General features: G+C 49.2%; 1 protein-coding gene across 1 annotated transcript in view; it reads left to right on the plus strand.

The window, feature by feature from the left end:
* The first annotated feature begins 330 nt into the window (after nt 1-330).
* The window catches only part of ERICH1 (glutamate rich 1), a 61,089-nt gene continuing 47,756 nt past the window's right edge, over nt 331-13,663 (plus strand). The window contains exon 1 of the mRNA XM_026508511.3: nt 331-448. Coding sequence (XP_026364296.2) covers nt 427-448 — 22 coding nt within the window. The 5' untranslated portion in view covers nt 331-426. The remainder of the gene's footprint in view (nt 449-13,663) is intronic.

The raw sequence follows: 13,663 nt of genomic DNA on the forward strand, positions 1-13,663 counted from the left end.
ATCAATAAAACTGGGAAAAAATAAATCCTTCCCTTTCTTCATTTGAATATTGATGATTAAATGGTAATGACGAGGAGATATAGTTTAATAGGGTTCATATGAGCCTGGAGTTCCCTGCATCTCCTGACTTTTTCCTAAAGCACCAAAACGGAGAACCGGGGTAAGCCAGGATTCAGTCAGTTCCCTCTGAGCATGCTCGAAGCACTCCCCCCCACCCCACCCCACGGCCACGCCCACAGCCTATGTACGAGCCAATCCACAGCCGGAGCGCGGCTGATTGGCAATCTGCGGGAAAGACCCCGGATCCCGATTGGGCACGCCCGTTGTTATGGGCGGGCATAGAGAGCCGGAATCCGGAAGCGTCGCCGCGCGGCTCTGGCCCTGAAGCGGGTAGCGCGGGGATAAAGCTAGGGTCGCTTAATCGTCATGGCAGCGCTACGGCAGCACGGTACGCTGGGTAGGGGTCTGGGGGCAAGGGTGGGCGGCGCAGGTGGGGAGCGGGGGCGCGGCCCGCCCAGATCCTGCTCTAGGACCCAGACTCCGGACCCCCGGCCCACCCTCCTCCAGGACCCCAAAGCCCTGTCCACCTCTCACACGGACTCGGGACCGCGGCCCACCCCCCACCCGGACCCCAGAACCCTGTCCACCTTCCTCCCTGAGCCCGGGACTGCGGCCCACCTCCCGCCGGGATCTCAGAGCCCTATCCATCTCCCATCCGGACCCTGGACTCCTGGCCCACCTATCCCCCAGGCCCCAGAGCCTAGCCCACCTCCCTCCCATACCGGGACCCTGGCCCACCTCCCGCCCACACCCCGGAGCTCCGCCCCCCTCCCGCCTGGACCCGGGACCCCAACCCTCTTGGATCCCAGAGCCCCGCCCACCTTTTGCTGGACTCTGGACCCTAGCTCACCTCCCGCCCAGATCCCAGACCCAGGCCGGTGTTGGCGCTGGGGGCTCGGGAGGACTACCGGGGCGGGCCGAGGACCCCAGGGCTCCAGCAATCTCTGGGATCCGTACCCCAGCCCTGGGTGTCCAGAGGCCCTGGGCGGAGGAGACAAGGCCTGTGGGACCCCGAAGGAGCGGGGAACAGCTTTCCATGAATGAATATGGGATTTGCAGGGACAGTCCCCAAAGACTTTGTAGGGACCTGCACCTTGTACTGGAGCATACACTGTGGGACTGGTTTTCCTCCCTTGCAACCGGTCAGAAGCCTCTCTGAGCCTCATTTTCTTCATCTGTAAAATGGACGTAATACTCTACCTTGTAACAGTGTTCATTAACTGATATTTTCAACCAGCGCCGAAGGAGTGGAGTACATGTAATTGGCTAACATTTTGGTGCCTTAGAGTTGAATGTTGGAAGATGCAGGGAACTCCCATCTCACATAAGGTGCAACTAAATCTTCTCATTCGCACTCAGTCATCAGCATTCAGATGAAGAAAGGGAAGGTTTTATGTTTTCCCAGTTTTATTGAGATATGATTGACATTCAACCCTGTATGAGTTTAATGTGTGCGGCATGGAGACCTGACGTGCGTGGACGCTGCAAAATCATTGCCGCAATAAGTTAACATCCATGTTTTTCCTTGTGGTGCGAACTTCTAAGACTTTCTCTCTTAGCAGCTTTCAAATACAGCACACAGCACAGTAGACTACGGGTCACCGTGCTGTGCATCACGTCCCAGGAGTTATGAATTCTACAGCTGGAAGTTTGTACCTTTGGCCACTTTCCTCCAGTTCTTTCCCTCCACCCCTCACTTCTGTTAACCACTAATCCGATCCCTGTATCTGCACATTCAGGGGTTTTTAGATGCTACCTGTAAGTAAGACCATACGGTATTTGTCTTTGACTTAGCATAGGCCTTCAAGGTCCACCTATGTGGTTGCAAATGGCAAGATTTCCTTCTTTTTTAATGGCTGAGCGTACCATTGCGTATCTCACTACAGCACCTTTATCTATTCATCCATCTTGTGTGGACCCTTAGGCAGTTGCATGTCTTGGCTGTTGTAAATTGTGCTGCAGTGAACGTGGGGGTGCACATCCCTCTTTGAGCTCCAGATTTCATTTCCTCTGAATAAATATTCAAAAGTGCGATCACTGGGTCATAGAATAGTTCTATTCTTAACTTCCTGAGGAACCCCCATACTGTTCTCCAGAGTGGCTGCTCCAGTGTGCATTCCCACCAACAGTGTAAGAGGGTTCCATCTTTGCCAACATTTGTTATTTTTTGCCTTTTTGATTATTGCCATTCTAAGAGGTGTGAGGTGATCTCTCGCTGTGGTTTGGATTTCCATTTCCCTGGTGATTAGTGGTGTTGAACATCTTTCCATGTGTCTGTTGGCCATCTGGATGTCTTCTATAGAAGAATTTGTATTCAGATCCTCTGCCCATTTTTTAATTAGCTTGGTATTTTGCTCTTGAGTTGTGTACATTCTTCATATATTTGGGGCATGAACACCTTTTAGATGCATGACTTGCAGGCATCTTCCCCCGGTCTCCAGGCTTCCTCGTCGTGATAATAGGTTTCTGTCCTGTGCAGAAGCCTTTTGGTTTGATGTGTCCCACTTGTGGATTTTCACTTTTGTTCCCTGTGCTTTAGGTTTCCTGTCTAAAAAATCACCAAGACCCATATCGAGAAGCTCTTTCCCTGTGTTTTCTCCTAGGAGTTTATAGTTTCAGGTAAAAGTGAAGGTTTGTTGATACATTTCTTATGTTACTTGGATTGGTTCAGGCAGTGGTTTTTTTTTTTTCTTTTCTACATTTAAAATGGATGATTATGGTTTTGCCCTTTAAAATGAAAAGTTGAGTGTCCATTATAGTTAAAAAGCACTTGCTTACAATAAGAAAAGGAAACTAATTTCTCAATAAGGCAGAATACGGAGAGCAGTAAATAGAGTTCCCATCTCTGTGGCTTCCTTTATAGGAGAACACCGTGGGGGCGCCTCCCTACTGTTCTGCACCCCACTGAGTCCTGACTTCCGCCTATGAGCTTTAAAAACAGATCACCACAGGTTAAAATGGCTTAATTTCTAACCAGTCAGATGTTAGTCTCCAAAATGAACACTAAAACATCTTGAGTACTCAAACCACTGTTCTTACGCATGCCAGAAGCAGGAGCGAAGACTGCAGGCTTGCGAGTGGGCCTAACCCAGGTGGCCACCCTGGGTCTTATAGGCTGGCTGACAAGCCCCGAGCCTTCTTCCCTGTCACCGGGGGTCCTTCCTGAACTGCACGGCCGTTATTTCTCTCCATCCCGTTCTCTCATCCCACGTGTGTTTGTGACCCTCCCAAGCCTGACACTGAATGCTCTTCCCTCTGCAAGAAAGTAGGGTCATCTGAGTGCACCTGTCAACTTGTAAAAACCTTTCTCAGCTCGCCAGATAGAGATGAATGAAACCTTGCATTGTTTTCCTCAGTCAGGGACCTTCTCTAAAAATGGCCTCCTTTTCCTATTGGATCGGTGATAGAATTGTCAAAGTGAGGTTTAAAATATTGCAGTTGGAAAGTTGGATTAGTAAGTCTTGGAAGCCTACAAATTAAGTGGGAAACTAAGTGTTAGTTTTGTGAGTCTTTTTTACAAGATCACTGAAGAGTGTGTCTCTAGGACAACACTTATGCTTCCAGAAACACCTATGGGGGAGATTGCAGTTGGAAAAGATTCTAAGCACTTGTAAATTATCGAAGCCTACAATCTGGGAACTGTGTGGTGGGCAGCGAAGGCTATGGCTGGTGCTGACTTGCCTCACAGCTCTGCTCTCTCGCTGCCCAGCCCCCTTCAGAGACACGGGGTCGCATGCAGAACTCTCACTTCACACTCACTCACGCAGCACATGTTCACTGAGTGTGCTGAGTGCGTGTGACATCTCATTCAGGCCCTGGGAATGAGCAGGGAACGAAACACTTTCATTCTAGGCAGGTTCCAGGCTGTTGCTTTGAGCTAGGGTCACCGTTGTGGCTGAGCCACAGCTCAAGAAAAAGATGCTCCGCTCTGGCATGGACCAAGAAAGCGTGACAGGGGTAGGCTGGCAGTCAGTCTGCAACCGTGGTTCTAGGGGCTTCCCTGAAGGCAGAGTGCTTCCTCTAGGTCGTGAATCCTAACACACAAATTGCCCTTGAGACAACTTGTAGTGAAACTGCGGAAATTCATAGGGAGGATGTTTTGCCTTTGCAGAGATACTACTTGAGTAAGAAGCAAAATTTTTTTTAATATGTTCTATTTTATGCGGGGAACATGTATGAACGGTACTAGCAGATATCTCCTGGGCCAGACTTTGCAAGCCTCTGGGAGGTAACAGGCAGACATGAAATGAACAGCTCTCCATAACTGAAGCGAGTCCCGTGAAGGCCCCCATATTGTAAGTGGAAGTTCAAGTGGCTTCCTTTGTGCTGGGGCAAATTGAGTGACTACCCAACATATCATCAAGTGCTAAATCAGGTGGGTACCGGCCGGCTCAGAGGAGCCGGAGGCAGAGGAAGCAGAATGACAGCAGTGGGAATCTAGAAGACTGTCCAGGTGGATTGGGTGGTAGCTGCCACAGGACTGGCTCCCTGTGGAATTGGCACTCCCTGGTAAGAGCGTGGGGTCCATCCCTGGGCCAGGAGGAACACACTCAGCTCTGGTCCTGCTTCTGCCCCTCACCACTGCAACGTGGATGCCACTGTCCCTCACTTCCTGCCACTCATGACTGTGCCGTGAACGCCAGTGTCACTCCCTGCCACTCACGACTATGCCATGGATACCACTATCACTCACTCCCTGCCACTCACGACTGTGCCATGGACACCACTGTCCCTCACTCCCTGCTCCTGTATTTATGAGATGAGTGGTAGGTAGAGATGATTAAACAAATAGATTCAAGTCAAGAGCTTGGCAGAATGCCAGTCCCCCAGTAATGCACCTCTTTCTCATCCAGCATCCCCCACCCTTTGGGCCAGTCACTTTTTGTTAATCCTAAGATTTCTCATCAAGATTTCTCATCAAGGTCATCTCAGCCTCTCATGTTATCAGGATTAAATGAGTGAGTGACCGTGGCCCTGGCTTCCCACCTCCACGCACTTGCACATTCCTCAGGATACTGAACCCAGCCCTGACCTATGTGCACCTGCACCTGCACTGGGCTCATCAGGCAGACGGGCAATTGAGGAATGTATGTAATGTACACAGTCCAGTGTTTCTTCATGAGACTTTGCTCCTGCCATGACCAATTGTCCCAGGGTGCGCTTCTCCTGGGAGCCAAGAGTGTGTGGCCAGCTGAGCCATTGGGCCCCCAAGATCCTTGTCCTCCAGGGACTCTCATTGGATGAGATCTGAACCGTAGTCAGTTTAGTCCCAGCTGGCCGAGACTTCGTCCTCTTCCCCTTGTCCTCGCATCTGAGGGAAGGCTCTGTGGTCGGCATAACCTACCCCTCACTGTGGCACTCTCTGTGGCCTGGATGCTGATGATAATGTTCCTGGAGCAGTGGGGCGGGGATGTGTGTGCATGTCTGTGTGTCTGTGTGTGAGTACACATGTGTGTGTATCTCTGTGTATGTACATGCATGTGTGTCTATGAGTGTGTGCATGTGTGTATCTGTGTCTATGTGCATGCGTGTGCATCTGTGTGCATGTGTGTGTCTGGTGCGTGCATGTGTGTGCTCATGTGTACATGCATGTGTGTTCATGTGTGTGCATGTGTATATCTCTGTGTGTGTGTGCACATGTCTCCCCTCTCGCACCCTCAGACTTACACACACAGGCAGCAGACTTACACACACCTCCTCTGGAGGCGCAGGACCACCGGCTCTGGTTGGGATGGATCTCTGTTGAAAAGAGACCCCCCTGTGCTTTTGCTGAGCTGCGTGCCTGGTGTCTGGTGCCAGCTAGCTCTGGGTGGCTGTTAGGGCCCAGCTTCATCCTTGTTGTGCCCGTGAGGCTTCCACAGTAGAAATAGCCTGGCTTTACTTATTCATATAAGTTGCCCAGGGCAGAAGGCTAGATTAGCGCCCCTACCCCACTGTTCCAGCTCCCATGATGGCATGCACCCTCCATCACACACGGCTGCCGTCTGGATTGTCACCACCAGATTCCTGTCGAATTCTTCTCCCAGCCAGGCTTCCTGTGCTCAGCAAGCATTTCCTGAATGAGCAAAGGAGTGAATGCACGAGCTCAGCAAGCATTTCCTGAATGAATGAATGAGATCATTAAGCATTTAATAAGTGAATGAATGAATGAGCTCAGCAAGCATTTCCTGAATGAATGAATGAGATCAGTAAGCATTTCATAAGTGAACCAATGAATGAGCTCAGCAAGCATTTCCTGAATGAATAAATGTGCTCAGCAAGCATTTCATGAATGAATGAATGAATGAGCTCAGTAAGCATTTCCTGAATGAATAACCCAGGGAACAGACAGACAAATGGCTCCATGCAAACCATGAATGCTGGTCCCTGGCTGCCCAGAAGCAGCCATGTTGGGGTAGGAATTGTGAGCTAGTATAGGTTTCGGGCACAGGAGGGGTGGGCGTTTGCTTCCATAAAAGACAAATCTGAAAGTGGACAGGATAATTGCGGGAAGGGGCAGGTCCAGCGGCAGGAGGGCCAGGCAGCGTGTGGTTGGGTTTCATGGGTGGGTGGAGACAACAGGGAGTAAGGCAGCACCCCTGGGGGACAAGTTTCAGGAGAAGACGACATGAGGACTGACCTTGTCAGTCCAGAGACATGCCTGGTGGGCAGTTGCAGACTGCTGTCCTTTGGATTTGACACAAGTCAGATTGGGGTGTGTGGATAAAGCAGGTTGCATCACCTGGAAACCAGGCGCCCAATGCTAGGATGCTGCTGTTCAGAGGGAGGTGGGCCCCCGTTGAGGGCCTGCCCTGTAATCCTCAGTTGTCTAGGGGCTGTCCTGGGTTCTTTCATGACACCGTTAGTCAGATGCAGCTGCAAGAGGACACAGCAGAAGCTCAAGAAAACCAAGGTCATTATACTCATGGGTCCTAGAGATGGAAGACATGCCGTGCCACCCCATGCTGGGCCACTGGGGGGGGAGCACTAGGGGAAGATTTAGACCAGGGCCTTTGTTAGGGTTTCCATGGGATAGGCGGGCAGGTCGTGGTAAACAATTTAGGTCTGGCTAGTTTGAACAGTTTTGGTGGGCTTTGAGCAATAAGGAAGGCCCTTAGTTGCCTGGCACCAGGCCTGGGATGGTCAAAGAAGAGGAATATTGCTCCTGGGTGTGGGATGGTGGGGAAGGGGGGCAGAGGGGTGTTGCTCGGGATGTGGTGTAGGTGGGGAAGGCCAAGCTCTGGATGGATTAGTTTTTGAGTATCAGAGGGACTCTCTTGCTTTGCGTCTCCTAAGAGTGGGCTGGCCCTGGGAGGGGCAGTCTCTCCACCCAGGAAAGTTTTTAAGATGTCAAAATATGATAATACAGTTCATCCTTGAACAACAGGGATTTGAACACGTGGGTCCACTTGGACATGGGTTTTTCCCATCAATACTGTGTAGTTCTGTAAATGTGTTTTCCTTATAATTTTTTAATAGTAATATTTTTTATTATATTACATTAGTCACCATACAGTACATCCCTAGTTTTTGATGTAAAGTTCCATGATTCATTACTTGCGTATAACACCCAGTGCACCATGCAATACGTGCCCTCCTTAATACCCATCACCAGCCTATCCCATTCCCCCACCCCCCCGAAGCCCTCAGTTTGTTTCCCACAGTCCATAGTCTCTCATGCTTCATTCCCCCTTCTGTTTACCCCCCTTTCTTCTTCCCTTTCTTCTCTTACTGATCTTCCTACTTCTTATGTTCCATAAATGAGTGAAACCATATGATAATTGTCTTTCTCTGCTTGACTTATTTCGCTTAGCATTATCTCCTCCAGTCCCGTCCATGTTGCAGCAAATGTTGAGAAATCGTTCTTTTTGATGGCTGAGTAATATTCCATTGTATATATGGATAACTTCTTAATCCAGTCATCTGTTGAAGGGCATCTCGGCTCCTTCCACAATTTAGCTATTGTAGACAATGCTGCTATGAACATTGGGGTGCATATGGCCCTTCTCTTCACTACGTCTGTATCTTTGGGGTAAATACCCAGTAGTGCAATTGCTCAGTTTTTAACTCCTTATAATTTTCTTAGTGACATTTTCTTTTCTCTGGTTTCCATTGTGAGAATACGTGATACACAGAGCAGACAAAATAAAGTTAATCGACTGTTTATGTTTTTAGTAAGGCTTCTGGCCAACAGTAGGCTATAGTAGTTTGGGGGAATCAAAAGTTATACAGGGGGCGCCTGGGTGGCACAGCGGTTAGGCATCTGCCTTCGGCTCAGGGCGTGATCCCGGCGTTGTGGGATCGAGCCCCACATCAGGCTCCTCTGCTGGAGCCTGCTTCTTCCTCTCCCACTCCCCCTGCTTGTGTTCCCTCTCTTGCTGGCTGTCTCTGTCTCTGTCGAATAAATAAATAAAAAATCTTTAAAAAAAAAAAAAGTTATACAGGGATTTGCAGCTGCACAGGGGTCCGTGAGCAAACCCCACGTTGCACAGGGGGCAGCTACACACTGAAGATCGAGTGCATGACACTGGCATTGTCCTGACTAGACGACTCAGTCAGGAGCACAGTGAAGTGCTAGGTCCAAGGTCACAGGCCGGCTGACAGTGACACAAAGCAGCACAGGCCACCAGCCTGGAAATGTGTGGATCAGGGGGAGGCCCAGGCGTGCCTGGCTTAGGGGCTGGAAAGCAGGATAGTACCCCACCTCTAAGACACAGTAGCAGGTGGCCAGGTCCCTCAGTGGAGGTGGGTTTCAGGACCCCAAGTTAGCGGGCATCTCCCAGTCTGTGTCCTCCCCGAGCCCTCCCACAGCAAGTGGTTCACCTAACCACTTCTGCCTGTGGCCCGGCTGCCAGTCTCACCTTGCCTTGGGGGCAATTCAAGATCTGGTGGATGAAAAAGCCAATGTTCGTGAAACTGGGAAAAATAAAGGTATTGAGTAGACATGTTAGGTTATCCTGTATATCCCCAGGTAGTAAAGCAAGTTTCTGAAGGGCCTGGGAACTCAGGCCACACGCTGGTCCCTCGGCGTGGTCCGTGAGGCCAGGAGCTCCCAAGCCACCTGGTCCCGTGTCCCTGCTGTGTCCCCTGGTGGGAACAGTTGAGGCTGGGACGGCTCTTCTGGCAGCTGACGCAGTAAGTCACGTGAGACACTCTGCAAGGAAAAATTGAGGACAAAGTTTGGATTTTTTTTTAAGTGTGAAAGTTTTGGGAGAAAATGAATATTCAGTGTCCATGTCACCCTTAGATGGGGAGAGTACATCATACTGGTCATGGTGTACGTTCCAATTATGTCCCCTTTGGGCACCATTTCTGGCTTTATTTTGAGTACTGTTTCCCTTTTATTTAAAACTTCAGAAAGCTTGCCAACTCTTTCTTAAATCTTAGCTAATTATTCTTTCATTTATGATTCTATTATGAAGCTCATTAAGAAACTATCATTCATTAAATTAGCATATTATCCTGCACTTTCCTTTCTTGTGAAGTGATAGGGTGCTATTATCAATGTATTCCTAGATTATAGACAATGGTTAAATACCTTGCCTCATTATTGGGATAAAATGGAAAGAATAAAATATTGAATATTGTTGAGAAAGCTATGGATAGACTGGTAGGTACTCAGCAGGCATTTAAACATAGTCTTTCCTGAGAAGATGAAACTCAAAATATCCGATTCCAAGAATACAGTAACCCTGAGAAAATTTTAACTTCAAGTGTCTGTTGAAACCTGGTATACCCAGGTCAGGATGGAAACAGGGGTGATGTGACCCAGGATTTGTTGAGGTGGGGGATGTCTCCGTTCTCGCTAACGCCGTGACCAGTGCATGGGTATCTGTCATTGGCATGCCTTGGAAGGTTTGCCCCTTGCTCAGGCTTTGGTGAGGAGGGGGCGTGATCACTCAGCCACAAAGCTTCTATTAATGTCCTTTTCTAGTCTTGTTTTTGGTAGCAGTTTTCATTTAAATAAGGTTTCAAAAAGCCCGGTGACCCTCAATTCTAGATAATCACTTTTCCACTTGTACATCTGTACACTGGAAACTCTGTAAAAGTGTGTCATAAACCTATTTGTTCTGTGTTTTCCTCTCAAAATTTTTAAAGTTATGTGTCACTATTTTAGGGTCCCTTCTATTTTTGTGTCATTTCAGGGAGTGTGGGGTGCCGCTAGTCTTACTCCTTCTCAGTAACATCCATCTTTAAAAGACTTTTGGAACTGCTTTCCTTCCTCATGTCCCCAGATTAGCTCTATACATGTTTTATCTGTCCTCTCTGAGTCCTGCTTTTCCAAAGACAGTGGTCTGCAGGGATGATAACGGGGGTTTTGACATACTTGCCTAGAGAATCACGAATGAGTAAACATCATTTCTACTCTCCCCCATCACAAGCTCTCCAAATGTACTGGGTGTATTTAGTAGAAACAGGTGTGTAGTTTACCCCCATTTTAAGTGAAATATGCTATGTACACAGATATTGAGGCGAATATATATTACTTTGTGATCAGACTGAACTTTTTAAAGAGAAAACCATTCCTGATATCGATGGGATGCTTTTTGTACCACGTATTTGTAATCTTGAATTTTTTCAGAATGGGTTAGAAAAACAAAAAGCTCCTATTTCCATTTCTCTTTTCAGAAGAGCCTTTTTGAATGGAACACACAGCCAGTTTGCCCCAATTGGGAGACTACCCGGCCGGCCCGTGCGGAAGCTCGCTCGCCTGCTTCCCTCCAGCATCCCGGGCTTCTACTCTAACAGCACAGCACACAGGAAGGCCATTCCTTGCAATGCCACCGTTAACACCTTTGTTAAAAATGGGACATACTCCCTTTTCTGTACTCAACTGTTAGATTTTAGAACCAGTAACGGCATTGAAAAAGAGTTACTCACTAGAATGAGTAAACTCACACACACACTAGATCAAAAGGTGCATTTCAACAAACCAGAAGTGACAGGTGCTTTTTAAAAATGATGCTTGGGGTGCCTGGGTGGCACAGTCGTTAAGCATCTGCCTTCGGCTCAGGGCGTGATCCCGGCGTTATGGGATCGAGCCCCTCATCGGGCTCCTCCGCTGGGAGCCTGCTTCTTCCTCTCCCACTCCCCCTGCTTGTGTTCCCTCTCTCGCTGGCTGTCTCTATCTCTGTCAAATAAATAAATAAAATCTTAAAAAAAAAATAAAAAGAAAGTCTATAAAAAAAATTAAAAATGATGCTTTACTATGTACCAATATCCCGAAAAAAATACTGGTACTTTCTTTTATGTTTTGCTTTTCACATGAATCACTAAGTAAATTTGACCAGTCGGAAGACATGCTTTGTTTACAGAATTAAGTCCATATTTGTAGGAAACCATCAAGCAGTTCATAGGGTACATGTTTTATTCATAACTGTGGGCTCCGAGTAGCAGTGAGAGTTTAAGTAGCTCTAAACCATGTTTTTAGGCCTAAAATAGCTGGCTGTTTCTGTTTAAATGAACTATGAACTCTTTTAGTGCTATGTGCATGAAATACCAGGATGGGAGAGTCTGTTGTGGGAAAGGGCTCTGGGACTCGGGTGCGCTGCAGAAAGTTCCCCCTTTAGTGGGTAGTCGGAAGTGTGTGAGGAAGAGGTGAGGTAGGAAGGTGCAGACGGAGGGGTATGGTGGGTGCAGCCACGTCTGTGTCAGTGCCACTATGGCCAGGGGGGCATTTCAAGGTGGGAAATGCTGGGGCTCAGCTCACCTTAACCCGTTGTCTTACCCAGCAGGGGCAGAATGGAACATTCTTCTCTGCCACGTAAGGAATCACCCACAACTGTTGTTTCTAACTGAAACTCTGGAAACTTCTCTTCCATGTATCACTGAGTACCACCAAACATTTCTTTTAAACATTGTGCACAACAGGCTGTTTCTCCCCACGGTTCTGGTTCGGTGATGCTCCCAGGCCCATGCCTGCAAACCCGTTCTGCAGAAGGCTTTGGGAACATTTCGCCTCAGCAGATTGTGTTGGAAACACACTTTGTGCCGGGTCCCATGCTAACGACGGTTTTGTAGAACATTCAACCAAGTGCATGGGGAATCTTTCATTGCTAGGACCTGTGGTCTTAAATGCCAGCGTCATTAGCACGGACCACTTTCCTTCCAGCAGAGGAGCCCCTGCTGCGGAAGGGGGCCGCCTTCCTCCCTGGGAGCCACCAGCTGTGTTCCAGCGCATTCTCTGAGGAGTCATCATAGTAGAGGGAGCCCTTTGGAATTTTGAAACCCAAATTCTGTTCTTACAACTAGAACGGGTCAGTGGGATTATTCCTAGTAGGAATACTGCCCGACAATGTGATGAAACTGGGAGGCTGAGGGTACCCATGCCCCCAGCTGTGGCAGGACTGCACTGCCTACCGTGAATCTGGGAGTCCCCACGTGCTGGCTTCCAGCATTCTGGTTTCTGCTGGTCGGCTGCCAGTCACCCCAGAGCAGCTCTCTCCCATTCTGTTGAGTTTGTTTCTGAATTTACAAATTCATTTTATTAACCTTTCCCCTCTCCTTTTCCAGGATGCTGTTTTGAGATTCATGCCTGTTCCTTATCCATACTTCCATCAGGACAGAAATATTTATTCATTATGACAGCTCTTTTTCCAGTTAAAGTAGAATGCCAACTAAACTAAACACGTGTGTGTTAGAGCTGGGGTTGGGTTCCTAACTGCAGCGGTGAGCTTGTACAGGTGCACTGGAGGGAGTGGCCCGTGCTGCCGGCCGGGGGTGCTGCTCTGTCTGCCCGGCTGCACACGCGGCCCTGGGGCCTGCTGTGTGAACTGCAGGTGGACCAGCCCTGTCTAGGGGGACACTTCATACCCAGCACCTGAACTCCAAATTCAGAAACTGGTTCACAGTCGTACTTTACACGAAACTCAGAGAGATAAGAACACTGGAGGGAAGAAAGACTACTTATCCAAAAGTAAACACCTGAGTTTATACTCACCGCTACCCAGATCTGCAGCCCTCTGTTCCCAGGCTGCTCGTCCTGTGGGGAGGGGGTCCTCTGATGAACCAAGCTGGAGGTCGCCTGATGGAAAGTGCAGGGACCCTTGAAGGATAGTGCTGGGGGGTCTCTGATGGACAGTCCTGGGGGTCCTTGGGGGACAGTGCTTGGGAGGGTCCTCTGATAGACGGTCCTGGGGGTGCTTGGGGGACAGTGCTGGGGGGTCTCTGATGGACGGTCCTGGGGGTCCTTGGGGGACAGTGCTTGGGGGGTCCTCGGATGGTTCTGGGGGTCCTTGAGGGACAGTGCTGAGGGGTCCTCTAATGGACGGTCCTGGGGTCCTTGGGGACTGTGCTTGGGGGGTCCTCTGATGGACGGTCCTGGGGCTCCCTGGGGGACAGTGCTGGGGGTCTTCTCATGGACAGTCCTGGGGGGGGGTCCTCTCATGGACGTTCCTGGGTATCCTCTGATGGATGGTTGTGGCAGTCCTCTGGTGGACAGTGCAGGGGAATTCTTGGATGGACAGTGTTGGGGGTCCTTTGGGAACAGTGCTGGGGACATCCTCTGATGGACAGTCCTGGGGTCCTCTAGTGGACGGTCCTGGGGATCCTCCGATGGATGATTCTGGGTGTCTTCTGGGGGACAGTACTGAGGGTCTTCTGATGGACAGTGCTGGGGATCCTC

The sequence above is a fragment of the Ursus arctos genome, unplaced genomic scaffold, assembly GCF_023065955.2.
Source record: "Ursus arctos isolate Adak ecotype North America unplaced genomic scaffold, UrsArc2.0 scaffold_27, whole genome shotgun sequence".
NCBI lineage: Eukaryota > Metazoa > Chordata > Mammalia > Carnivora > Ursidae > Ursus > Ursus arctos.